This window comes from Mirounga angustirostris, unplaced genomic scaffold (assembly GCF_029215605.1).
Source record: "Mirounga angustirostris isolate CCGP_5_RB_7025 unplaced genomic scaffold, mMirAng1.0.hap1 SCAF_15, whole genome shotgun sequence".
Taxonomy (NCBI): Eukaryota; Metazoa; Chordata; class Mammalia; order Carnivora; family Phocidae; genus Mirounga; species Mirounga angustirostris.
This window is the reverse complement of record NW_026991723.1, coordinates 90,583,887-90,611,731: the sequence shown is the minus strand read 5'-3', so window position 1 is coordinate 90,611,731 and position 27,845 is coordinate 90,583,887. Positions and strand designations below refer to the sequence as shown.

The 27,845-nt window shown below is 60.0% G+C and overlaps 1 protein-coding gene across 1 annotated transcript; it reads right to left on the bottom strand.

The window, feature by feature from the left end:
• Positions 1-115: 115 nt before the first annotated feature.
• ADAMTS13 (ADAM metallopeptidase with thrombospondin type 1 motif 13) lies at positions 116-27,774 on the bottom strand. Its single transcript, XM_045882030.2, is given in 32 exon segments — positions 116-322; positions 917-1,092; positions 2,188-2,364; positions 2,654-2,800; positions 3,344-3,653; positions 4,258-4,462; positions 6,243-6,305; positions 6,307-6,384; positions 6,386-6,421; positions 7,422-7,551; positions 8,331-8,451; positions 9,104-9,293; positions 11,119-11,248; positions 11,329-11,464; positions 11,888-12,069; positions 13,287-13,367; positions 14,000-14,120; positions 14,462-14,610; positions 15,020-15,146; positions 16,522-16,585; positions 16,700-16,851; positions 17,769-17,873; positions 18,662-18,824; positions 19,427-19,567; positions 20,993-21,139; positions 21,261-21,385; positions 21,575-21,658; positions 23,534-23,709; positions 24,730-24,889; positions 25,800-26,080; positions 27,109-27,175; positions 27,508-27,774. Coding segments are annotated over 32 exon segments (4,506 nt in total). The 5' UTR covers positions 27,604-27,774; the 3' UTR covers positions 116-136.
• Between the last annotated feature and the right edge of the window lie 71 nt (positions 27,775-27,845).

Sequence of the window (27,845 nt, the reverse complement as noted above, 5' to 3'; positions counted from 1 at the left end):
GAGTCAACCCTCTGGGGCTCGCCGGGCCCCTAACAGGTGCTCATAAATGTCAGGCTCCTTCTTTTCTCTTCCAGTATCTGGAGGAGGCATCCCACTGTGCCCACAGGTCCCTGGAGGTATGTGCTTGGAGAAGAAGCTAGGGCACGGCCCAGCCAGGCTCCTGAACTCTAGACTGGAGGGTCCAGTACTGGCCCCGTAGGCTGGCATGGGCCTCCAGGAAGCCCTGGCTAAACTCCATCTCAGCCTGGCTTCCCTCTGACTCCCAGTAGAGTGCCTGCTGCCCGTGAAATGTCATCGTCTTCAGGCTGTGGATGTCCCGGATCTGAGGGGAAAGGGCCAGCCACAAATGATAACTAGCTAGCATTCATGGAGCCTTTAATATACAAGGCACCATACACTCAGGGTCACATTTAGTCTTCACACAACAGCCCTATCAAGAAGACACTATTATTCTACCCAGGAAACTGAGGTTCCGAGATGTTGTCCTACTTCCCCAAGGACACACAGCCAGGGTGCCAGAGCTGGGATTCCAGAAGCCAGGCTGCCTCCAGTGGGGGAGCTGACACCTTGCAGAGGACAGTTCTCCCAGAACACATGAACCTCGGGAGGGGAGCGGTGGCCCGCTCTTCTGGAAAAGTTTTATCAGGGTTTAAAATTATGCTTTAGTCCTGGGTTAACTGACCGTCTACATCAGTAAAGGTCTTTTCTATTTCACTCTTGTGCGGAGCTCAATAAACATTTGTTGGTGGGTAAGTGGAAGAAATTCTTCTCTCCCATTCTTTCACTAATAATTTTGAGGTTTTTGAGCAAACTCGGGGGGTCCTCTAGTACAGTACCCCCGGTTCCCATCCCCGGGGACAGCTGTCTAGAATCAGCAAAAGTCAGCACATTCCTGTCCCCATCCTGGTGGCCTTACCGAGACGTAGCTGGTACCAGTTCCCGTGCCCACATCAGTGGCCAGGGCATGGATGGCAATCCGGGCCTGTGGGGCCACGTTAATGAAGATGCGGCAGCCCCCCGAGTTGCTCCCATCGGGACTCATCGAGGGGCTCACGATTTCACCCCAGGGTCCAAAGAGCTGCATGTCACAGTCTGCAGAGAAGAGTAGGTGGATGGACTAGGCGTGGACCACCTCAGGTCCTAGAAGCCCCCAGAATGACCACTAATGCCAGAGGCCAGGGCAGCTCACAGCTGGGGAGCAGTGAAGGGGGGCAATATGGTGTGGTGGCCGAGATCAGGTCTCCCACACAGAAGCCGTCACGGAACCCCACCTCTACCACTCTCTGCCGTGTGACCCTAGGTGAAGGCTTTCAATGCTCTGCGCTCCAAATCCCCCCTCTGTAGAGTGAAGGTAGCACCCTGGGAGAGAGGTTTTTAGGAGGACTTTGCATGTGCAAAAGTGCTTAACACTGAACCTGTCACAAAGGCCACTGCCATTACTAGGAGCCCACTGGAACCCCGCCTGCCTGCACCCCTGGGCCCCCAGAGAACAAGAGCCCATGTGCATGAGGCCAGGAAGTAAGGAGCTGTGAGAAGGGGCAGCCAGCCCCTTGGGCACTCAAAGCCTGGCTCTCAGTGAGGGCACTGAGAGGTGGGGGATGCTGTCACATCTCTGTAGAGGCAAAGCCAGGGGGATCCCAGAAACCTCTGGAACTGGCTAGGGAAGTCGTGTTCGGCCAGCCTGGGCTGTTGGGAGAGGCCAAGTCCCCAGAGGCCTCCCAAGGGCTACTGGAGGACATTAGGGGGGCCATGGGATGCCATCTCCTCCATGAGGTTGTGTGTGTGCACACATGTACAAGCATGTACAAGCATGCGTGCACACACCAGCTCTGTGGGGGCTGAGCCAAGAGGACGGTGCACGGGAACAGGGCTGGGGGCGGGGGAGAGATGCACACGGAGGACCCTGAAGGGTCTTGAAGGACATGAGTGCCAGGGCCAGGGCGGGGGGCCGGCCTGAGCGACAGGGTGACGATGTCAGAGTCCCACGCCCACCCATGTCGCTGCAAGGCCCCGGCGAGGAAGGGATGCAGCACACGTGAAGGGACCTCATCCTGGGGTCAGGGGGCTAGCTGGCGGGGTCCTCCTCCATCTCTGTCGGTGCCCTCTCTGCCCGGCCGCCCCGTGGGCAGCAGCGCCCACCCAGCCACCCTGCAGGGACTGGGGGGAGGCTCTGGCGCCCCACCGTACCTCTGTGGGGGGTTCCCGGGGCAGGCTGGCTCCCATACCGCAGCACAACCCCGCCTTCCGGCCGCACACGGCGCTGCCTCACCACCAGCGTGTTCGTTTTGGAGCTGAAAGTCATGCCAGGCAGCTTCTCGCATGTCTTCCTCCACGTGAGCCTGTCCCAAAGCAGCAACATGTCCCCTAGGAAGTGGCATGGCGGTGAGGGTTGGCAGCACTGTGGGCCTGGGGTAGAGCGAGCCGCGGGCGGGGTCCCCCCACGTCCCAGCTTATGTGACTCTAAGTCCCCAGACACAACCTCAGTTTCCTCATCTGCAGAATGGGGACCATCCCACAGCTGCCCGCGGGATGGCCATGAGGATTCCAGGTGGGGTTGCAGGCGGCACATCCTGCCAGGAGCAGGGCAGGCCGGGGTCGTGCTCCCTGGTGCCTGGTGGCCTGACAGCAGTTGTGCACACGGCCCGAGACGTACCAGCACTGCAGCTGAGGGAGCTCTCAAGGACGTGCAGGGTCACCATCTCACCCAGGGGCCGCCCGATGGCCACCGCACAGTCAGTCTGCCCTGGGCCTCGCATGTCAATGGTTCCTGTCGGCTCAAGGTGCTGCCGGCCACAGGCACCTAGAAAGCAGGAGCATGGGTGAACAGAGCTTCGGGGCGGGGCCGGGGCTTTGCGTGCTGGGGAGGAGCCTGGCAGGTGGGGTGGCTGGCATCCTCCTAGGCCCCGCCGGAAGCAGGCTTGGGGGGCGGGGGGCGGTGGAAGGGAGCTGCATGGGTCCCGGTGTCTCCATCCAGGGCCCAGAGCCGCTTCCAGACACTCAGGTAAGAGGGAGGCAGCGTATACAGCAGGGCATGGCTTTGAGTCCCACAAATCTGGGGCTGACTCGGCGAAACCTCACGTTCCCTTTCCCTTGTTGATAATAAAAATGAGCTTGCGCTCTGTCAGCAGAAGCAAAGTGGAAGGAGAGGGCCAGGCCAGAGCACCACCTCCCAAGCCCATCCCTTCAGTCCAGCCACACACCTCCCAGCGATCCAAGGGGGCTCCACAGCACCACCCCAGGGGTCCTCCCAAGGAGCTAGTCCCAGCTCTCCCAGTGGAGAAGCCTTTGCCCGCCCCTCCCGCAGCCAGCCACCTGCCCAGACAGAAAGGTTGAAGAACATAACTGGACTCAGTGGGGCTCTCCTGGGGCCCAGGCAGAAGCCCCTGAAGCCAGGGGGCTGGGGAGAGGAGGTGGGCCCGGTGCTGGGGCCACTCCGGAGGAGCACCAGCAGTGGTCTGTTCTGGAACAGTGGCTTCGTCATGGGGCACCGGACTGGGAGTCCCCTGCCTGGCGCAGGGCCCGGCCCAGCAGCCCCGCACCGTGGCTGGCTGGGGCAAATGCCGGCAGAAGGCGGCCGGCACGGGTGCCTGGGCCTGGGGTCCAAGGCAGGCAAGATGCCGGCGCTGGATGCCATCTCCGCAGGAGACAGAGCACTGCCAGGAAAGAGGAGAGCGAGCTGAGGCTGACCTTGCCAGGGAGCGGCGGGCACAGTGGTGACCACTGGCCACGCACGATCCGATCTAATCTTTGCACAGCCCAGGAGGGGAGCCCATGTCTCCATTCCGCAGATGAGGAGACTGAGGCTCAGCAGCTGGCACCCACCCTGCCGGCCTGCCCTGCACTGCCCTCCTCCGAGCGCCTGTCTCTACCCGACCCAGATGCCCAGAGCCCTCTGATCGATGCCGACGGCAGCTGTCTGCTTTTCCTCTTCTCCCCTCCACACCATGAGCGAGTGCCTCCAGTGGGAGACCTAACCCTATTTACCTTTGTCTTTCTAGAACCTTGCAAGGTACTGGGCATGGGACGGCCCCGGAAATGCAAAGGTGTGGGATGGAGCTACCTTCCCCTTTATCTCCTGGTGTCTCCAGACCTCGGTCCAGACCTGCCCATCAGGTCTCGGGGCCCCGACCACCTCCTCCCACCCCACTCTCCCCCTCCTTTCAGGGGCTCACAATGAATCAAAGCCCCCAGGGTCCCCGTGGGTGAGGACCCTCAGCGGACCCACTCCCCAGCCACAGCCACAGCCCCAGCACTTACCTGCGTCCAGGTGCTGACATGCCACCGGTAGGTGCAGTCGGCGATGATGCAGGGGATGCTGGCCTGAGGCCGGACCAGAGCCGCACAGGCTGCCCCATCCACCTCCACGTCCTGGCCTTGGCTGAGCTGCACACAGGCCACGGAGCGGGTGGCCGTGCCAAGGCCACAGCTGGCTGAGCATGGGCCAAGGGACATGATTTTCCACCTGCAAGAAGCAAAGGCCCAGAGGGCGGCCCTGAGCCCAGGGAGGGCAAGCCCTTCCTGTCAACGGCTCACCGTTCCTCTGTTATCCAAGGAACAGGGATGGGGGAGAAGGTGCCCCAGGAGAAGGCAAAACGAATCTCAACAGTGGTCAACCCTGCCCGTGGTAATCTGTAATTGTTCAACAAATGATAAGAGCCGACATTTTCCAGAGCTGGGACCAAACCCAGGGAGCCCGTGCTGGAGCCTGAGGCCCTCATCGTGACATTGTGCCACCTCCTGGCTCACACACACATGCCTTCAGTGGGCTTGGCGCTGTTCTAGACGCTAGGGAGATGTAGTGAACCAGACCAAGACCCCCACACCGCCCTTCAGAGCACATATGCTTCCCCACCTCAGCGCGCCTGACCTTTGGGGCCGGCGGGTCTGTCGTGGGGGCATCTGTGCAATGTAAGACATTCAGCAGCCCTCCTGGCCTCCACCCACTCACCAGCGCCACTAGCATCCCCCTTCCCTAGTCATGACATTGAAAATGTCTCCAGACATTGCCACATGTCCCGTGGGAGGCAGAATGGCCCCTGGTGGAGAAACCACTCGGCTCGAAGGAAGAGACAGACAGCAAACGGGGGAAGAAGTGCTGGGCGGTAGAGGAAGGCAGAGCCAAGAGTCATGGGGTGGGCAGAGTGTGCCGTTCGGGAGCAGTGCTCAGGGAGGACTCCCCACCTCGCTGCTGCGATGCTCCTAGCAGAGCCTGGACGAAAGCATATCCAGAGCAGATGCATTCCCGCAGGGGGAAGGCAGGGGCAGAAGCCCTGAGGCAGGAGTGTGTTCCAGAACATCAAGGAGGATGCAGCTACGTGACATCTGTGGAGCAGCCCGAGCCCATGTGTGTGTCACATTCCCATATAAGTCCCAGATAAATTCCTGTATGAATGAATGTGCTGCACAGCCAAGGGGCTTTAGCACAAGCAAAGAAGCCAAGAGACATCGGTGCGGGTGGTAAATGGACCATAAAGCTACAGTATTTAAAACAATCTGGTATGCAGGGGATTACAAACACCAGAACCTGTAGAGAGCCCTGACATAGATCCCAACATACACAAGGATCTAGGACACGATAAAGGAGCTGGCTGGGGGAAATTCGGTTAATGATTTGGAAAAATAAGTATGCTCCCTACTTTGCAACATGCCCCCAAATAAACCACAGATGAGCTAAGGCTTTTAACTTAAATGAATTCTTATCTGTAACAGTGTTATTTCTTTAAAAGCCAAGGAGACCAACTCGAAGGAAAGACAGCAATATAGCCCATCTATTAAATCTGGTAGTGACACGTGACTGTTCCCTTCCTCTCTGGATGATACAGAAAAGCATTTCATTAGTAAAAGTGCAAAACAACAAAGCAGCAACGGTGGGAGCACTGTGAATCAGGCGGGCAACTGTCTGCTCTCCTCCCGCAGGCTCCGACCCCGCCTCTGGACCTCGCTGGCTTGAGCTCTTCGGTCCCATGCCCCAGCTGGGACCACCGTCGGGCTCCGCTTAAATGCTGCCTTCTCCCGGTGACGCTCGCCAGCCCTCCCACACCCACAGCCCGATGAGAACGGGCAGCGCCGCTTGCATTTTGTTGGAATGTCCCCTCTGACTCCTAGTGCAGCCTGCCGGGTAGTCCCGCTTCCGAGGACCGTCTCCCGGGCCAGAGCGGCCCTATAAGCCCCGAGGCGACTGGCGTGGTGTCTGCACACTCCGGGCCCTCAGGCTGCTTCCTCGACACCTGGGGGCTGCTGACCTGGGCGGGCAGGGCTCTGGGCTGCAGGCCTCCTGCTGCTCCAGGCCAGGCAGCCCCTGGCACGGTATCCGGCAGGACCTCCTCGTCCTTGTCCTCCCCATGGGCCAGTGCACAATACAGCATCCTCTGCACAAACCCTCCCACAGCTCACTCTGCACTCCGCCAGCTCGTGCCGCCACCTGGGGCAAACCGGAGTTGGGGGGACGACCCAGGGGAGCGGGGCCTCCGCTCATTTCTCCAGACTGGGAAGGTCCCCCTTACATCTCCACCGAGAAGCCGGGCACAGCGGACAGAGAACATTCCAAGGAGCCCATTTTACTGACAGAAAGCTGAGGGCAAACTGATGCGTTCAAAGGGCAGGCCGGGGAGAGGCAGGGCACCCCAGGGGGCCTGCGAAGATGTCTATCTCTAATAGGAATGCCGCCCCCCTCCCTCCCAGGCCTGGCCGGCACTCCCAATCTTCCTTCCCGCTGTGTTTGCCACATCACACCAATACCACCATCGAACGTTATCTCCCGGTCTGTCTTCTTTCTCTTCCATTTCCCCACTGTCCCGGCATCTTCTCCAGGAGGGCCGGGGTGCCTGTCTGTCCTGCTCACTGCTGTCTCCCTACTATCGGAACGGCCCCTGGGCATGGCAGGGTCTCAGTGAAGAGCAAGTGATGACAAATGAACCATCAGCCACATACGTGTGCCCACAGCATCCCAGATCCCCTGTGACGCAACTCACATGCTTTAAACCCACCACAGCCTTCTAGGACACCCGTGGGACCCACGCCTGCAGGTAAGGGCACTGAGCGTCAGGAGCTTACAGGGAGATGATGAGGCCACCTCCAAGGATGCATGCCTAGGACCACCTATCTCCTTGGGAAGGGGCCCACCTGGCAGGGCAGGGCTCCGGACTGCAGTCCTGGACAGGGCGGGGACTGGGCACTGGCCAGCACTCGGAGCGAGGCAGGGGGACAGGGTGGCCATGGTCCAGCCTCACGCAGCGAACAGCTAGTGGGACCCGCCCCCCTCCGCAGGTCACTGGGCATGGTGCCAAGGCTCGGGTCTCCCACCTGCAATAAGAAGGCCAGCGCTCCATCAGAGGCTACACCCCAGGGTGAGACTCCTTCCTCCCTAGGGGACCCAGGCTGCTGCTGTCCCCCCCACACACAGAGTCTCCACCCCCACTCACCAAGCTGGGCAAGGGGCAGCCTGGCAGGCCTCCCGCCGGCTCCCAGGCTTGCTCTCCAGGTCACATAGCTCTTCCTGGACAGGGGTCCCCAGGGTAGAGTCCACACACACAAAGCGCAGCTCCATCAGGCCTGTAGCAATGAAGCAGAGCCCCTGAGCCCCAAGAGGAGTTTCCGACAAGAACTACGGGTGCCCAGCTCTCTGGAGAGCTCCAGCAGATAAGGCCCACCTGGGTTCGAGTCTTGACTCTGCCACTTACCAGCTGTGTGACCTTGGACAAGTGACTTAACCTCTCTGAGCCTCAGATTTTTCAACTGATGCTGCCTCACTTGCAGGGATATTTATATAGATTTTTAAAGCGCAGCCACAAAGTGCCTGGCCCATAGTAGGAACTCAAGTGGTAGCTGCTGTTTATTGTTACTTTATGAGAATTGCTCTTCGACAATCTCTTATTGTGTTTATAAACAAGACGTTATCAGGGTCCGTTTCCTCGAATCTCTCCTTTAGAGCTATGCTCCAAAAAAAAAAAAAAAAATTCTCTGGCCTTGATTCTAAACATGCACAGGTTTCACTGAGCAAGTGCTGAGGGTTGTAATTTAAGAACACAACGTATCTTAAAATGTTGCTCCTCTAGCTGGGCCGCCAGGAAGCCCAGAGCTCTCGAGGCCCACTTTCCTAGACCCTAAGAAATACACTTGGCTGCCAATATTGCCGAGTTTTATCGTCTTTCCTGTCTTTCAGCCAAGCAATAAAGACATTTACGTGGCTGTCCATACCTCGCCCCAACCTCCTCGTATTGACGTCATGTTCTGACCTGGTCTGGATTCTCTGTAAGCCAATTCAAATGCTTTTTAGCACTAGGCAAAATGTAGGCAGGTAAGAGTTAGCCAACGAGCCCTGGGGGCCTCACCTCGACCACAGGAGGCAGAGCATGGCCCCGCCAGGGGAGTCCACATGTGTTCGGCGTGAGCCCCCAGCCTGGCACTGCCTGGTGGGGATGTGGCCTCCTCCTCCAGAGACCGGGGTTCTGGCTGCAGGGGATAAGTAACAGGCTGGTGGGTCTGGGCATCCCACCTCTGGATCCCTGAACACCTGGTCCTCCACCCCCACCCACCCAATCTCTTCGGGAGAGAGCAGAGTGGTCACCAGCACCTCAAAGGCGGCCCCTCCCTGCTGCTCCTTTCCGGGGACACTTGCTTCTGGCTGCCGAAGGATGCCCCCGCCCACTACCCACCTTGGCCTCTGTACCAGCATGAGTGGTCACTGTGGGGCAGGGCTGAGGCCGGGGCTCAGGAGCCAGGCTCGCAGGCACACTTGGCGCTGCAATCCCCACCGGTCTCGAGGACACAGGCTTGGCCAGTACCCTTGTTTGCAAGCAATGCCCCCCAGCCAGAGCCCCGGGAAGCAGGTGGGAGAGTGACAGTGTTGCTTTGTGGGGCAGAGAACTGGCAGCAGTCTAACGGGGCCTGGGGCCTGGGGCCTGGGCCCGGCTTGCCAGCTGGAGGGGGGAGGGGCCCTGAGCTTTTTCCCTAGGCTCACGCTCTGACCAGGGAGATCCTATACACAGCAGCATTGCAGAAGGATAGTCCTTGCGCTCTGGCCAGGAGGCCAAGGGTACCCAGTGCTCCCCGTTCTCCCGTCAGATAAGCCCCCAATAGCCTGGGGTACCCTCGTGCCCAGGACACTCACTTGGCCCGGTACTGAAGGACATGCCATGGCCACACAGGGCTCGAGGGCAGGCAGCTTCTCGTCTGTGGAGCACAGCCCAGCGGTGGCCAGTGCCCCCAGGCCCTCTGCCCCGTGCACACACGTCCTATTCTGTGAAGCCGGGTCTGTTCCACAGGCTGATGAGCATGCATCTGATCTCTCCTGCCTGAGGACAGGACAGACAGCAGGCCCTGCCTCATGGGGCTGTACATACGGCCCAGCTTCCCCGGCGGGGAGGCAGTGAACCCGCACCCCCGTACCCAAGAGCTCAAAGAGGAGCCCCCCAAAGGAGCAAAACCCCGAGGCCACTCCCTAAAGAGCTGGATGAGCGGCTGCCGGCACTCCACTCGGCAGCCTGGGTGCCGGGACACAGGCCCGGACCTGCCGGCCTTCCAGAGAGGAAGGTGGGCCTCCGTCCAGAAAGTACCATCACTCCTTGCACCCTAGCAGGTGCCGAGAAATGGAATCAGGTCAGCCAGGTCAGGGATGGCAACGGCGTTTCACGGACGTGCCAACCCTGACCGGGGTGGCTGCCAGCCGAGCTGAGGCAGGAAGGGTGCCGAGGCAGGAGCGGGCCTCTGTGGGAAAGGGTGGTCATTCCCAGGTCTGCCCCACACGGGAGAGAGGCAAAGCAGCCCAAGCCATGCATGTGCTACCAGTGACCCAGGCCAAGCGCCTCCTCACTGGACAAGTAACAGAACTGGGGCCCAGAGAGGGAAGGAAATTGACCTGGTCACCCAGCCAGTTGGCGGCAAATGGGAAGAAGACGCTGTCAGCTGGGACACTGAAGGGATGAGAGGCACCATGGGGACGGCAATGGTAATGACAAAGGGACACTTAGGGCTCTATGTGTGCAGCTTCACTTGGTCCTCACAGCCCCTCCGTGAGCAGGGACTTGGGGGTTCAGAGAGGGAAATGGCCGGCCCGGGGTCTCTTGGATAGTAATTCTGAAGCCGGCCACTCCGGGATGGTGGGGCCCAGCCAGAGTCCGTGGGGAGAGGGGACACTCAGAAAGGGTAGGGCTCAGTGCGGGGACAAGCCCTGCCAGGGAGTCGCCTCCCCGCCTCCCTGCCCTCACCTCCCCGGGTGGGGCTGAGAGTGCAGGCCTCCACCGCTGCCGGCTACGGGCCAGCACTCTGCACCGGGTGGGGGGCAACGTCTTCAGGAGCTGCCCTGGGCCTCCACGCAACGCACCGCCCCCCCTGCAAGAGGCACTGCACGCACCGAAGTCTCCAGCTGCCCAGCTGAGGAGGAGACAGAGCGTTGGGGCCCCGTCCCCCTGAGGACTGGCTCAGGAGAGGTGGTGAGAGATGAGCAGATCTGTCCCGCTGACTGGCTTCCCTGCTCTGGGCCGGGCCCATGTCCTTGCAAGTGCCGGGACACTGCACAGGGACAGCCTGCTCCACCCAGTGGCCCTCCAAGTGTCCCTAAGCTGCACCAGAGCCCAAGGACACCTATATAAAAATGGCACCTGTGGGGCTCGGTCGGTTGAGCACCTGACTCTTGATCCCAGCTCAGGTTTTGATCTCAGGGTCACAAATCCAAGCCCCATGTGGAGCCCACAATCAATCAATCAATCATTCAATTTAAAGAAGTGGTGGCGGGTAGCTGCACCAGCCCTGCAGCCAACAGAGACAGCCTTGTCCCAATGTTGTGCTCCTGCCAACCACACAGTCCAGGTACTTCCGTCACCTCTCTGACCCTCACCACAACCCTCCCGGGGAGGGCAGTCACCTCCACCCGGCAGTGAGCTCAGAGCGGGCACATGCTGCCCGCAGACGAGGTGCAGCGGGTGTGGGTCACGCTAGGCTCCTGTGTCACCCGTGTTTGCCCGAGTTTGAACATCCTCACCTGCAAAATGGGGGGCACTGACATAACCCACCTCCCAGGGCAGTGTCCGTGCCTGGAAGTGGCCTCACCGAGCGCATGCCACGTGGGCCCCGTAGCCAGCGAGAGCCCAGTGGCAGTGGCTGAGCGTGGGCAGCACTCACTGTGGGGGGCAGGGCCAGGGGGCGCAGGACTCTGGCCACGCTGCCGGCTGCTGGCTCCCTTCACACCGGGCGGCCTCCACCCACTCGTTCCTGGCCTGGTCCAGACAGCTGTAGGTCACCCAGCGCAGCCCTGGGAGGAAAGAGGGAGGCTGGGCCACCTCCCTGCAGGGGGCAAACTGTGCTTCTGGCGAGCCCTGCTCCAGGCCTCACCTGCCCCACAGCTCACCGAGCAGGACCCCCGCACAGCGGCCCATGCCCAGGCCTGTGGCTGCTGAGGCTGGAGGTAGGTGAAGGTGATGTCTGGGCGCGCGAGGTCACCATACTCCTCCCCGTAGCGCCTGTAAACCTGCAGGAGACAGACGGAGAGCTCGCGGGGCCTTGTCCACTGGCCTCCCTGTAGGAGCTCAGCCGGTCACTGGGCTCTGTGCCCAAGACCAGCCCCAGAGCGGGGCCAGGCTGGAGGGCAGAGCCCCGGAGGCCCCCAAGTTTCCAGCCCCTACCCCCCAAGGCCTCATCTGGGCACACGGCACCATCCTCTGTTTGTTAAAATGAGGATTCTTGAGCCCCACCTGGCAGGTCCTGATTCAGAAGGGCCCAGGAATCTGTATTTTTATACACACCACAAAGGACACAGACATAGCCGCTTGGCTGCCTGGGAACACTGTTCCTGGCGGGGGGGAGGTGGGTGGTCTGGGCTGCACAGGGAGTCAGGGGAAGGAGTGACACCAGGATGAGGCCCCTGCTGGCTCCCCCAGGCCCTCCTGGTCACCTGGATCTCCACGTCGTCCTGGGTGGGTCCCAGGATGCGGATCTCCTCCAGCTGAGGCAGCCGGTCCTCGGTGAGGGCCACTCTGTACTCCACACGGCTGTCCTCCAAGAGGGAAGGGTAGGTGGTGCTGGGAGAGATGCTGGAATTCCCAGCCACAACGTAGTGCCCTCGGATCCGCACTGCTGTGGGGGGAGCAAGGCTGTGGGCAGGGGGAGCGCCACCTCCCCCACACCTGTGGCAGCTGGGCACCAGCCCTCTCACAGAAGAGGGCCTGACTTAAGGAACGGGGTGGTAGCAACAGTGGGATGAATCTCCACTGCCCCAGCTCTCCTCCCCGGGGAGCCCATCTGCCTGGTGCTTTGGCTGGTCAGGCAGTCTCTGCAGTGAGCAGGGCACCACCCTCCCAGATGCCCACAGGCGTCTGACCACATGTCCGTGGCTCTGCACCTCTGTCCAGAATGTGGTGAGCACTGTGGATCTGCCCTCTCACCAAGTCTGCCCCCACGGAGCTCTACAGGCAGGTTCCGGGACTCAAGGCCCCCAGGGCCAGCACCCCCACCCCAGATTCCAAGGGCAGGTGTAGGCGCCCTCGGGAAATCAAGAAACACTGTGGCATTGAGTGGGTAAAGAAAGTGGCTGTGCCCAAAGACAGATGTGGCCTTTGCCCTGGGCTTCTGAGAAGGGACTTATGTCACACGGGACAGGAGTATCTTTGTTTAAGGTGGGGACTGGCCAAGCCAGAAAGACCAAATATGTGAGGTAGGACGGCAGCTTTGCATTGATCTCATCCGTGAACCTAGAGACTAGAGGCCATCCACGTGAGTAATCAATCAATCATGCCTCATGTCCGCATCACGAAGTCCTAATCAAACTGGATGCTGAACCCAGGTGAGCTTGGGGTTGGCAATACCCCGTACATAATGTCACACTTCGATGCTGGACATGGAACCCTCCCAGACTCTGCCCTAGGCATCTCCCGCTCTGGCTTCTTCTACTGTCTCCCTCCCCTGTAACAAGCCAGAACCGCGGGGACAAAAGCTCTCAGCATTCTGGGGGTCCTCCTAGTGACTTATCCACCCTGGCGGTGCTTAGGGAACCCCCTGCACTTGCAGGCGGCATCAGAAGTGAGGGCATTTTGGGGCGTCTGGGGGGCTCAGTCAGTGAAGCATCTGCCTTCAGCTCAGGTCGTGATCTCAGGGTCGTGGGATCGAGTCCCCCACATCCCCCCCTCCCCGCTGAGCAGGGAGCCTGCTTCTCCCTCTCCCCCTGCCTCTGCCCCCCACTCGTGTTCTCTAATAAATAAAACCTTAAAAAAAAAAGTAGTGAGGGCATCTTGGGGACCGTGCTGTACAGACTTCAGTTTGGCTACCTCAGGGGCAGCGTCCACTGGCCAGCTCACCCAGGTGTGTGAAGAGAGGCCTCCGGTTGGTGATGTGTACGCTGGTCAGGTTGCGGGTCACGGTCAGGAACGTGACATACTCTAGAAGGAAGCAGGAGAGGGTGGGTGGTCTCAGGTCACTGACATTGCAGTGAAAGGGAGCAGATTTCAGTTGTCTGAGAAAAAGCACCTCGACACCAAAAGCTAACAACAGGGCTGCCTCAGAGTAGAGTCCCCTGTCCCAGGGGGCCAATCCAAGCCAGGCTGGACGGCCACCTTCCAGGGTGCTGCCCTGGCTAGGTGGAGGGACTGAAGCCAAGGTTCCGGGCTCAGCACGTGGCCCACCACAGGGAGGGGGGACCCCACTGCTTGGCTGACCCTCTAAGTGCCTACTTTGTGAATGACTTAACCTCTTTTATAAATAGATCCAAGTCAAGGGTTTCCCAAGTATAGCACCCCTTCTGATAGGATTCCTCGGAGAGGAGAGGCCAGCCCACCCCACACTGCCCAGTGTCCGGGTTTTATCACAGCTACCGTGAGCTCCCGTTCCCAAAGCGCCACTATCCCAGCGGTGGCCTCATCGAACTCTCAGCTGTGTGGGGAGGCTGGTGGAGAGGAGGATGGAGGCTGAGGCCCACGAGGAGGGGCCAGGGCTCACGGCCACGGCTCTGAGCTGCAGGTGGTTCTTAGAGGCTGGGGGGAGCCCAGCCATTCGTCCCGAGGGAAGCCCCTACCTCTGGCCCTCCCGCCCGTGAAAGAGCCGTTCCGCGGGCTGCACGTGCCGTTGTCCCCTCCGCACACCTGACACACGTCTCGCACCCGCGGGGAGTCCATCCTGCCGTCACAGCCGAATGTCTGTGCAAAGAGCAGTAGCAAGTGACACCTGGGCAGGTGTCACTGGAGGGTGCTGGGGCTCTGGGATTCACACAAGAAACAGGCGGCATTAGGCAGCATCCTACGCCGACGCAGGGAGCAGGTGTAAAGGACCCGCCCGAGGTCACAGCAGGGCTCTCCGCCCCCAGCTGACTCCAAGGTCAGCCCAGTGCCCTGGCATTACCCCATGCAAACTCTGCTACAGCTTCATGGGGGCCCGCAGACCTGGCCCCCTTTGAGCCCCTTAGCATCTGCCTTCTGATGTGACTGGCCCCAGGGCCACCGCGGATGGGAGGGCACCTCTGCTGCCCACACACGCCTACCCTGCAGCTGCCAAACACGCACAGGCTCAGGGTCCCGTCCTCCCGCCGACCACTTGGCACACACCGGGTCCCATCCAGGAAACTGTCCCCACGCCTCACAATGAAGGTCTCGCCAATGGCCCGGCACATGTGTCTGCACAGAGCGTCCCCTGGGGAGGCAGAGGGACAGGGAACCCTCGTGTGAGGGTGACAGGGAGTAGGGAAGGCAACGACCCCGCAAAGCACAACCCAGGGGGGCCCGCCCTGGCCAGGCCATCTGGCCTCCTCCTTTGGGTTGGGGACACGGGTCGGGCCTCCTGAGGCAGTGATCACAATCACAATGTAGTGACTGTTACTGAGTTACCAGCCAAGGCGCGCCCTTGGTGTGGCCCCAGGATCACGTCACTGAATCCTATCACCCGAGCAGGGAAGCCCTGCGCTCATCTCCATTTTACAGATGGGAAAGCCGAGACCCAGGCCTGTTAGCAAGGGGTCGCACCAGGACGTGATGCGACTGACGCAGAGCCTGAGCCGGAGCCCTGCTCTCAACAGCATCGGGGCGATGGGGGCCAGCCCCACCTTGACTGTACTGCTCCGCGGAGCCCCAGCGGTAGAAGGAGGCGTTGCCCAGGGAGAGGTGTAGCGGTTTCCTGTCCGTCTGGGAGCACTGCTCGGACATGAACTCCAGCTGGGTCTTCTCACAGGCCTGGTGGGGAGGAGACAGGGGACGGGCACAGGAGGGGCCTTGGGAGGAGGGGCTTGGGGCAGGGGAACTAGGACGAGGGCCCTTGCCACTGAGGACCACAAGGCACCCCACAGTGCGAGGGTCACAATGTGGGTTTGAGCCCAGCTCCTGGCTGCACCTGGGTTCCCTGCTCTGTAAAGTGGGGGAGACACGAGCCTTTCTCTGTTGATGGGAGAATCCAGGAGAATTTGCAGGGACACAGGGCAGGACCTACTGCCCGGCGACAATGAGATAAAGAGCACTGCCCGCCTGCTCCCCTCCCCCGAGCCTGGGCTCCAGGTGAAGACTGTGCCTTCCCGGTCTGGGGAGGCCCCATGCCTGCCTAGAGAAGGTGGGAGGGAAGGTCTTACCAGATGCCAAACTTAACTCAAGGTCAAAGGAACCATTCTAGCAGTTCCCACCCAGTATGACGGCCACGATCAAAACCACGGACAGCAAGGATGGAGAGGAGGGGGAGGATGCGGAGAAACTGGAACCCCTGCACATTGCTGGTGGGGAAGGGAAATGGCTCAGCTGCTGTGCAGGATGGCTTGGAGGTTCCTCAAAGAACTGGACGTAGAAATACCATGTGACCCAGCGACTCCTCTCTTAGGTGTATACCCAAAAGAAATAAAAACTGGCACCGAAGTCCACGGACACACGTGTCCACAGCAGCATGATTCACAATAACCAAGAGGTGGAAACGGCCCAAACGTCCATCAGCAGATGAACAGATAATACATGGTCCATCCGTACAATGGGATGTTATTCAGCCATCAAAAGGAGTGAACTTCTCACACCTGCTACAACGTGGATGACTTTGAGGACGTGATGCTGAGTGAAAGAAGCCAGCCACGAAAGCCCCCCTACCGTGGGATTCCATTTCTATGAAACGTCCAGGACAGGTAAGTACACGGAGACAGAAAGCGACCGGTGGTTGCCAGGGGCTGGAGGATGGGGAAGGGAGTGACTGCTTCATGGCTCTGGGGTTCGACTTTGGGGTGATGGAAACGTTTTGGAACCTGATAGAGGTGGTGGTCGCACCACATGGTGAATGTACCAATGCCACTGGATCCCACACTTTAAAACGGCTGATTCGATATGATGTGAATTTCACCTGTGCTTGGACTGAAAGGATGGTTTCAGGGGGTGCCGCCAGGGAGGGCAGTGGCACGTGGGGATGGAGGTGCGACACCTGGAGCACCCACTGTGGTCCCAGCAGAGGCAGAGCAGAACCCCCTCACTCAAAAACGCCCTGGCGTGAACCACAAATTACAGCCGCCCTGATCCTCTGGCTCCCCAGGGCCCGGCGCTGCCGACCTGAGCCTCTCGTCCTGGCCTGGGGAAGCAGGCCTACCTGGGTGTTGCACATCTCAGCCTGGAGGTCAGCGCCCACACACGCACGCCCTCCGAAGGCAGGCCTGAAAATGTCCACGAGACACAAGGGGTGACAGGTGACCCACTGCCCCCCAATCAGGGAATTTGGAGCAGACCCCCTCCCTGACTTGAAGGACAGGGCCCCCTCCAGGTGATACCTGGGGTTCTTGCACTGCCGCCTCCGGGTGACCACACCTCCTCCGCAGGAGCGGGAGCAAGGGCTGGGGGGGCCCCAGCTAGACCAGTGCCCGTGCACCACCCCCACGGGGCTCAGCTCCGCCAGGGAGCGGCAGTGACCCTTGGAACACCACTGCAAGAGAAGGACACACCATCCCACACCTGGGGCACCCCCCACACAGGGCACACCATCCCACACCTGGGGCACCCCATCCCACACCTGGGGCACACCCCCACAGGGCACACCATCCCACACCTGGGGCACCCCACACCCACGGGCACCCCATCCCACACCTGGGGCACCCCACACCCACGGGCACCCCATCCCACACCTGGGGCACCCCACACACAGGGCACACCATCCCACACCTGGGGCACCCCACACCCACGGGCACCCCATCCCACACCTGGGGCACCCCCCACACAGGGCACACCATCCCACACCTGGGGGACCCCACACAGGGCACCCACACCCACACAGGTGTGCACACGTGCTCCCGCACTCCCATCCTGCTCAGGAAACAATGCTAAATGGAAGAGGGCAAACCCCAGGCTGTAGGACAGAGGAAGGGTCTGGCCACACCAGGCAGAGAGGAAGGACAGAGGCCCTGAGGTCTGCAGGGCAGAGGCAGACGCTGCCTGGTATGGCCAACGAGAGGGAGTCTGGGTCAGGGAGCTGGGCTGCGCAATCACTACCACTCAAAGCCTTTGTCTCCTCTGTGGGTCAGGGGTGACGACACAAGCCGTCTCCAACCCAGGGAAGGGGGAAAAGAAACTCCACAACGCTGCGGGGAAGGCGGGGCTCTGGATTCCCCCACCCGCCTGTGCAGAGTCACCGGTGAGCCCCTTGTCAGTTTTCACTGGTCCTGCGAACCTAGAAAACCCACCCCATCTTCCAGGCCCTGCAGGGAGGCAGGGCAAGTCAGTTGGCACACGGAAGCATCTTGCCGCCCAGCTCTCCAGACCAGGTGACCAAGACGCATGGACGCATGGACGCGTGCATGCATACGCACGCACACACTCTAACATCCCTCCATTCCCTGCTCTGACCTTCTGCACGCCGCACTCTGTCCCATCCAGGAGAGGAATGAGGAGACGACTACAGCGGCTTTGATCCAGGGGGTCCGTGTGGCAGGACAGAGCCTGGCACATGTCCTAAGAGGGGAGACAGGTGGCCAGCTCGGGGCCACTACAGCCTGTTGGCTCAGCGTCCAGTCTTAATTGTCCCCCCACACCACAGGACACAGGGACACATATGCTGTTCCGTGGGCACTGGTGGCCCGGGAGAAAGGGCACGGCAGACCTCTCCATGGGACAGGGACAGTGACCAGGGCCCACAGTCATTTTAGGGGCCTACAAATATGTTTTCATTTCTTTTAAAATCAAAAGAAAAAGACGGTCTTTTAGATCAAAGAAAATGTTCTAATATGTAACATTAATGTATTTGTATTTACAACACTTACACAACATTTATAAAAACACTGATAATAAATCTTAATATTTTGTATGGAGGAAGAGGCCCACTAAGGCAAAGGTGCCTGGGGCCCATGAAAGTCCCGTGCAGCCCAGGGAGGAAGTCTGTCTTTGGGATGCCTGCCCCCTTCATCTCCCCTCCCCCTGCCGGCTCACACTCCTGCTATAGGGTTTGGTTTGGAGGTCACTTCTTCTGGAAAGCCCTCCAAGTTCCCATTGGGTTGGAAGCCTTTGGTAACTGCCTATTTAAGTTCCACGTCCAGGGACGCAGGAGCCTGCCAGGGCCGGCTCTTTAATAATTTGTGGGACACAGTCAAAATGGGGAACAAACATGGGGACTCTTGCTAAAAAATTAAGAATTTTAAGAAGTGACTGACAGCCTAGCCCAGTGGAGCTCACAGCGCGGACCGCTGGGCGCGGGTGGAGGGAGCACACGTTGGGGTGCGGACAGGCGGGCGGGCGGGACTCACGAGGTGCTCCCTGGTGAAGGTGCAGGCCACGGCCGCAGCACCAAAGGCAACCCGGCACTGCTCGTCGGCGCCGTAGAGGAGGCCGGGCTGCGCCTGCGGAGGGCGCCCCGCGGCCCTGGCCCGCGGCTCTGGCGGGTCCCGCATGCAGTGCGCCCGTCCTGCGCTGCGACAAGGCCGCGGCTCAGGCTCGGGCGGACACGGGGTGGGGGCGGGATGGGGGAGGACGGGAGTCCTCAGCGCGTACGCGCACCGACAGCCGGCCTTGGGCTGGGACCAGGCTCAAGCCCGGAGCCAGGGCGGAGCGGAGGTAGGGCCGGAGCAGATGCCCGGCGCGATGCAGCGGGGAGGAGGGGGATGCGGCAGACGGGAGTTGGACTGGGGAGCGGGTGGGATGGAGGGTCGAGGCAAAAGCAGGGTGGGGCAGAACTGAGGGGCGGGCGCAGAAGCGAGGGCGATGGAACAGCGGGTGCGCGGGAGTGGGAGGGAACGAGGGAGCCGGCACAGGGAAGTGTGAACGGAGGGAGGGGCGCGCACGCGGAGGGGTAGGTGGAAGGGTGGGTGCAGGGGCGTGGCGGAGGGTGGAGGAGTGCGCCGGGGAGGTGCTGCGGCCCATGGGGAGGAGGACGCGGGGAGGCGATAGGACTGAACAGAGCGCTGGGCAGGGCTGGGGCAGATGGAGGGGTGGGTCTGGGGGACAAGTAGGGGCGCGCCCCGCGTGGAGATGGGGGCGTGGGGAGGGCTGGGCGGGGTGGCGGATGCAGCTACCTGAGCAGGTGCAGCAGTTGCCGGCGGCTGCAGGCGGACCACGAGAGGTCGGTCCGGGCGGGCGCCGCGTCCTGGGACGCCATCACGTGGCCGCTGGGCCCGCAGCCGCTGCCGGGCGCACCGTCGTGCTCCACGCCCAAGCTGTGCGGGGGGCGGCAACGCTGAGGGTCCCCTCGCGAACCCACCCCCTCCAACCCCCGCTCCAGTCCAGGCCTGGCCGGAGTCCGGCAGCGCGGCGGTGCGGTTTCACACCCCAGCGGCCTCCCGACCCTGCCTCAGTTTCCCACCCGAGAGAGCACTGGATCAACCAGGGAGCTCCTGCCTCTTCCGGCTAATAAATATCAAAAGTCTTTAAAAATGTTGAGACCAAACTAATCCTGGACGTTATAAGTCAGGGAGGATGGGGTCCCGAGGCACCTTGGGGGGTCGGGGCTGCCGGTGATTATTTGCTGGATCTGTGGGCTGGCTCAGGGTGGGAAAATTCATCCACTGCCTGTATCATAAGGTTAATAAAAAAGTCGAGAAAATGTGCAGGCCTTTGGCCATGGTCTCCACTCCCAGTGGGTGCTTTTCAAAACCTTCTTTAAAAAAAAACAAAAACAAACAAAAAAAACATTTTTCCTCCAAACAAGACAGATGGAGGCATTGTGGGGGTGCGGTGGGGTGGGGGTTGGGGGGTCAAGGGCAGGTACAGGAACCAGGGTAAAGGTGGAGCTGTTGTGGGCTGATGGGGGTGTGAGGAGCCCCAGGCTCGCTGGGCACCTGAGCCACCCACAGAGATGGGGTGTGGGGAATTCCACAGCAGAACTCAAAGGGGCCTTAAGGCCTGGGGGCAGGTGGGGGCTGGGGGGAAGGAGCACAGACTCACTCTTTACTTTAGGAGTCTCTGTACTGACTTTTTACAGCAAGTGGTTATTACTTTCATAATGAAAAGACTAAAAATCATCAAGGAAAGAAGCTCACCACTTGGGGTAAATGACAATAGGAACAAAGATTTGCCTACAGAATGCAGAATGCTCATAACAGGAAAAATTTGGAAACAACCTAAAAAGCCAACAATGGGGGATTAGTTAAATAAATTACAGTGCATACCAAAAAAAAATTATAAAAGATCTGGGAAAAAAATGTTTGGGATGTATTGTTCCATTAAAAACCAGGAACAAAACAATAGACAATATAATCCCGATTTTGCAAATAAAAAATTATGTGTGTGGGTAAGAAATGACTAAAACATAAAATGTGAACAGATGTTATCCCTAAGTGGTAGGATCTGGGATAATTTTGACAGCCTGCTTTTTCTTTACCTGAATTTCCTAGAAAACTTATTTTCTCCTTTTGTCCTGCTTGTTTTTTGGGGAAAAAACGTTTTTTTTAATCACCTGGTAATCAAGAAGTATCAGATTTCCCAGCCCTTGTCCCTCCCCCACCCCCAGGTCCACTGGGGCCAAGGGTATTAGATTCCTTCAGCAGATTCTTCCAGGGCCCACCGCCAGCCTCGACGTGACCCATGACCTCTTGGGAGCCCTGGTCAGCTCCTGGGCCACAGCGTGGGGACAGGATGCCTACCTGTGCCCAATCTCATGGGCGATGGTGACCCCCAGGTCAAAGCCAGTATCCTCAGTGATGAGGCAGCTCCAGGAGGAGGAGCAAGCACCCCCCAGCTGGGTGACCCCCCGAACCTGCCGGTTACCATCAGGTAACTCCAGGTCAAACCTTGGGAAGAGAGAACAGACACCTGGGTGGTGCTGAGGTGCCTGCCCACAGCCAGACTGCCTTTACAGAGATGGGGAGCAGCTCCCAAGCGGGCTGGCGTGCCCCTGGGGAGCACGGCTACCTCGTGATATAGAGGACCAGGTCGGCATGCCCGGGCTCTGTGTCGTCCTCGGGGTTGATGGTCCTGCTCCACTCACAGACACTCAGCAGCGACGCAGTGATGTTGGCTGTGATATTCGGAGCATCCTGGGGGATCAGTAACAAAGCCCATGTTTATGAGAGCTGCACCCGACGGGGTGCTGACGGCCGCTGGCCTCTTGGTCCTCACCACAGCCCTGTTACTATGCATGCTACAGGTGGGGAGACCCACAGGAAGAGGTAAAGAGAACAGAAGTGGGTTTTCCAGTGACTCTGGGCTCCCGGCTCGGTGCCTACCTCAGGCTGGGTCAGGATGACCATCTTCACTAGATGTACTCGGAACTGAGCCCCCAGGGACGGGTCCCTCAGCAGCTCTGACCCCTGTGGAAGGGCAGGAGAGAGAGGTGACTCATGGGGGCTGGCGTGGCCTGATTGGTGGGCTCAGGCCCGGAGAAGATGCTCCATCAGCACGGGGGAAGATGCTAGTGCTTGGGCGGGGAACAAGCCACAGGGATGGGCAGGTGTGCACTGGTCCTCCCCTTGCTCAGGGCTCAAGAAGGCCAACCAACACACACACACACACACACACACACACACACACAAAACAACCCGGAAACAATGGGATGCAAATAGTTGTTATTAATCTAGAACATTCCATTCCAACACTGCTCCCCTCTCACCAGATTCACCCTGTCCTTTCTCTTTTCTGCCCATCCACCTGAAACACCGCTCTCTGCTTATTTAACCTGCACATCTCCATGAGGCGGCATGAGGCCCTCCCTCCCTCCACAAGCCCCTTCCTGGGTACCCCAGAGAAGGCTCCCCCCACCCCCAGCCAGCCCCCTGGCTCTCTTTCAGCGCATGTGTCAAGATGCCGATCACGGTTGACTTGTGTGGCTGTTGGCACCAGCTTGTCCTCTGAATTACACGTGGTACCCACGAGAGCACTCGGCTGTCACCGGCCTCAGCGGGCCTGAGCCTGAATCCAAGCTCCACTGCTTCCCCTCCCAGCTGCTCGGGATCCTGTTAACTGACCCTGGAAGCCCAGGTTCCTTATCTGTGAAATGGAGGGAAAGCCTTCCGTGGCTGTTAGCAGGCTCAGGAACAAAGCAGCTGGTACAGAGTGGGTGTCCGTCGTCTGGGCAGGAGCCAGGCTGGCATCTACCACCCTCCCGGGTCCTCAGAAGGCACATCAAACGAGCAGAGGGAGTATGGCACCATTACCGGGTGTCAGCATATTAGAGGTGGGACCGCCAGTGCTTGAAAACAAGAGCTTTCAAGTGACTCAAAGGAAATGCTGTTGGCCTCTCGGGCTGCAGGCAGAAACCTTAGGCTCCCTGTGGGCTTGGGTCAGGTCTGCAAGGGGGCGGGACTCCAGGGGTGTGGCCCTGGGACCCAGAGGCCCAGAAAACACAAGGGGACAGGGACAGGTTGGGAGGCCTGGGGCTCTGAGCCTGGGGGGACATTTCCTTTTGCCCCAAACAGGTGGCCATCCCTGAGGCTGGGCACAAAGTGGTGCTGATTACTGCACATTCTTGGGGGCAGCCCACCCTCCAGGGCCAGCTTACAAGTGGGCGGCCCTCTCCTTGCAGTGTTGGTCCTAATATCCTGATGCTGTGGAAGCTTCCATGGCAGTCTAGAGCAGTCACTGGGTGTGGGGGGGTCCCACATGCATTCTCTAGTTGCAGGCACGGGGTCTCATGGAGTCTGTTACATTACGCGTGAGCACTCGGTTGTTGAGCACCTGTCTCTCTGCTAACACTCAGTGGGAGTCGTACTTCTCACCCCACCTTCACCCCTAAAGCCAAGTGAAGGAGAGGCCGGCAGCAATGGGGGTGCCCACAAGGAGAGGGCCAGCAGTGCTGGCCAAGGTGCCCATGGAGCAAATGGGCTTCAGGACAGAGGCCAGATTTGAGAGTCCCCTGGAGAGAAGGGACCCAAGGAATAAGAGGCTGTGGGGTGCACTAGGGAGCCAAGAGGGGTCCCAGGACCTCATCCACCTCTGCTCCAGGTGAGGGAGGGGAGGAGGAAGCAAAGGGCAGGCCGCACCCTTCCCCACCGCAAGGCCCTGGGCCCCAAGCATGACCCCAGCCTTAGGGTTACACCTGAGTTCAACCCGAGTTCAAACTACCAGGTAAGCCAGCCCACTCACATTCCGTTCCAAGTCCCTGGCGTGGGGCGCTGTATCCAGAGGCCCAAGTCCCACGCCTAATGGTCAGCACCATCCAAGCAGCCCGCTCCGCAAGGAACACTCACCATGTTGAGGTTAGTGAGCACGTAGCGCTCAGTGTCCTCCTGGTGAGCCTGATAGACGTCGGGGCCCACGGCCACCAGCAACTCCAGGTGCAGGACACTCCCGGCAGCCCATCTCCGGACGCGAGGGTAAGGAGGACGGCCTGCTGAGGGAGGAGGCAGGGCTGACAGCAAAGGTTCTAGAAAGCAGATGACCTGTGGCTTTGGCCAGCCACAGCCAGGTCTTTCCTGGGCTGGGAGACATCGTGTGAGCCCTGTCCCTGCCACTTCCCACTATGGAGTTTAGGGAGTCAGGGGTGCTCAGCTTTCTCATGGGGAATGTGGGGAGCAGGGAATACCTGCCTCCCAGGTGGGTGAGCACGCCGGGAGCAGGCCTGGGCTGTACCCACTCTCAGCCCCTACCTCTGGCCCTCCGGGAGCTGGCCTCGAGGGTTGAGGGTCCCAAGCTGTCAGAAGTCACTTTCTGCGGTGACTGTTAGAACCAGTGGTGGCTAGCCCAAGAGACTGCTGAGTCTTGGATTCCACCCCACCCCGAGGGCCAGATCGCATTAGTGACCAGGCATTCTGGGGCATCTGAAAGGGCCCAGTGGCAGTGCAGAGCCCAAGGAGGGAGCTATTGTGAAGCCTTTTTGTCCTTTGGGTCTCCCCAAAGCCCCAGGCACTGGCTCTGCCTCCTTGATGCCCCTCTGGGCACCTCCTGGAGAGCAGAACAGGGTCATTCCAAGATGACAAGGAGAGCCCAAGAGAGCGCCCTGCCTGCCCCTGGATGCAGCCCGGGCGATGGACGAGCAGGCCTGGGAGAATGCAGAGCCAGCTCCACTCCTGGTTGTGCCCTGGAGCCGTCATGTCAGCCCTGAGCGGCCACTCTCTGTCTTTGGGCCTCCGTGTTCCGTCTGTACTAGCAACAAATACCAGTAAGCGATGTCCTGCCAACAGCGCACGTCTGAGAACGTGCCTTGTAAGCTACGAAGAGCTGTTTGTAGGCTGGATGTCTACCTGTCCCCCAGGTAGAAAACTGGGCACATGGCTGATGGCCGGCCACGTGTTCCCCTGGCCTACCCACTCCCCAGCATCCTGACAAAGATGGTTCACTCAAGTTTGTGGCATTTTGCATGGCCACCTGGGCATTGGGGAGAGCTGGCCCTCCCCCAGAGCTGTCCCCAAGGGCAGCTCCACCCTCCCTCTCCCAGGGGCTGTACCTTGGATGACTTCTGGGGCCTTAGGGGCTGTGGGGGCCTTGGGTACAGGCCTGTGGATCAGGTGGGGCTGGGAACGAACCCAGGGAGGCACAAGTTCCCGGTGCCGCCTCCTCACCGGCTGAACGTAGAACCTGTCCGCACCCACCAGGATGTTGCCCTCCTAGAGAAGAGAGAGCAGCCTGGCACAGAGGCCACCGGCCCCGCTGCATGACAGGGCCTCTCTGGGACGTCACAGCACTGGGCACGGACCTGCCCTGAGCTCTCTCCAAGGGCTCCTCTCCAAGTCCAGCGTCCCCAAGCCCATCCTTGTGGGACAGCTGGGGACCTGGGCCCTTCTGGGTCCGTGCCTACTGCTACACCTGCTTCCAGCCTACCCCCCACACACACACTCTGGTCCTCCCTCACGTCGTGGCCTTTGAGTCCCAGGCTGTAGGGTCTGGGAGAGACACTGGTGGGATTCCTCATGTACAGAAATGGAGGAGACCTCAAGGGACTAGCTAGGCCCATGCTAACGGACAGCACGGCAGTCACTAGACTGAGCTGGAGTGGCATGTGTCCCGGCCCACACTGGGCTGCCCAACGCAGCAACCACAGAGGGGCACGTAATGACATAAGTGGCTCTGGCTTGACCAATGCATCGTGACAGATTTCCATGGACACCTGACACCAGGCCTCATGACAAACCAAGATACCTCATCATTTCTCAGTTGAAGAGCCTGAGATCCAACCGAGTGACTGGTCCAAGGTCATCTGGACTAAGGGACAGAGCTGGAACCTGAACTCAAAGGGCTGACTGCCAAGCCCTGGCTCTTTCCATCCCGTGGCCCCCTGGATTCAAACTGCTCTGCCACCTGCTAGCCGGGCGGCCTTGGGAAACTCAGCCAGTTTTTCTGAGCCTCCATGGAACATGCCCTCATGGGGCCTGGCATGAGGCAAAGATCTAATGTAGTGTCCTCCCGCACATCTGGCTGGGCAGAAGGGAGCTGGGGGACCTGTCGGCGCCATGGGGGTCCCACCAAACACACCCTCAGCATGGCCTCTCCCCGATGCTGAGCCGGGCTCCCACTCACCAAGTGGCCCGAGCAGTAAGTGACTCTGGCCACAGCGCCCAGGGGCAGCAGGGGGCGGCCTCCCGTGAAGCAGAGATGGGGTGGCCGCCTCAGGAGCCGGAGGGAGGCATTCAGCACGTGCTCGCTGGTGAAGGAGGCGGTAAGGAGGCTCTGCTCCAGCGGGAAAGAGATGGTGAAGAGCCGGCCCCAGGCGTGCAGGGAGCAGCGTGGGGCCCTGCAGGGTGGCCCCTGGGGCCCCTCTTCACAGATGCAGCTGAGAGGGGCCACATCGAATGGAGGCACTGCAGGAGAGAGGAGGCTGCCTTGCTCAGCCCTGCTCAGCCCTCCCGGTCTTCCTGCCCAGGAGAGGGGGCCCCATTCGTTCCCTTTGGTGCATGGGGAAACGTGCTGGCCTGGAACCCCAGGGGGGGAGAGAGCGTGGGTTCAAATTCAGCCCTTCCCAGCTTGCAGAGGGGTGAACTGCAAGTTGCCTCTCCCATCTGGGCCTCGCCCTGGAGCAGACCAGCCACTCAGCACACTAGCCTCACCCCACGACAGGGTTTCACGAGGGGTGGCATGAACCCCAACAGGCAGAGCAGATCCAAGCACAGCCTCTGTGGCCTCTAGGAAAAGCAGGTGCCCAAGGCCAGCCTCACCATCCTTCTTCACCCATCTGCCTCATCCCTAAGGAGCCCCCAGAGAGCTGCAGGGACCTGGAGTCCTGATACACAAGTTTCTGGTCCCCACTCCCACCCCCAGGCAGCCCCAAGCAGGGCTCGATGTGCATCTGACCCAGGCCACGGAGAATTCAGTCGCAAGTGGGACATCCCTTCTTTCTCTCCAGCCTGACCACTAGCCCACCCTGCCTCTGTTTCCCAGCAACCTTGAGATCAATGGCCTAACTCAGAAAGGGGGCTGGCACCCCAGAGAAGTCCACAGATGTGGCCGAGAGCGACAGGAAGGCCCTGGCTGGAGCTTGAGCCAGCGCCTATCTTGTTTCTCACAGAAAGGATAAATATTTCCATCCATGACCAGAAACCACAAGAGCTCCTGCAGCTCCCCCAGCCCAAGGGAGGCCCCCGGGGCAAAAGGGACCAGCTAATTAGTAACCATTCCCTTGAGATGTTGAGCAGAGCCTGGGGTCAGAACCCCAGCTTGGTCCAGAACACCCAGACCAGTTTTTACGGACTTGGCAGAAGTCCAGAGTTAATTAACAGGAACGACGGCAGCTTCTTGGACCTCCTCCCCCCAGCAGAGCCCTGACTCAAGCAGGATGTGCCCCTCAGGCTCTGAGGAACTCCCCCTGCTAAGGAGACTCCATGACAAGTACCTTTTAAAGTAGCTTCAGGGCCAAAATAAGAAGTCACTTCCTCTGGCTCCAAAGCCTGAAGAAATTGCTGCAAGACAGAACGGACAAGGGAGAAGAGAGGAGAGAGGGGGGTGGCAGAGGGACAAGGCAAGGGGGGGAATCGAGGTGGGGGGTAGGGGAGGAGGACGCAGTACCAACAAGCCCATTCCTTCCTCAGCGAGCATACTCCATCCCCAAAACCCCAAGCTCAGATCCACCCCCCCAGTGCAAACCCCAAAGCTGAAAGAACACCCCCACTCTGCTCAAAGGCTGTTGGGCAGTTCCGTCTCTCCCCAGGGCACCCTCCTTCAGCACCCAGAAGAGCTCAGATGCCCAGCCCCAGGGCTCCCCGAACACCTCCACGCCTGCAGACGCACCCACCTGCTGGAAATCAGAGAGACCCCAGCAGCCCAGGAGAAAGAAGGCAGAAGTGAGAACTGCCCCCACGCCTCTCCCCCAGGGGTGAGACTCCCTCATCCTCAGGAAAACCAGGCTGTAGCAGAGGGAGAGAGCCTTGTGACTGGAAATCCGGCCGGTGTGGAATGTGGTACACCCCGGTGGGCGGGAAGATGAGGCTGTGTTTACTCTTGGGAGCTTCCTCTGGGGGCAGGGGCTATGGGAGTGGGCAGCCTGCAGACTCTTGCACTGAGGCGGGTCCTCGGTCCAGAGCACCGGATCCTACGCCCTGGGATGGGGCTGGGCCAAGCAGGGCAGTCAGG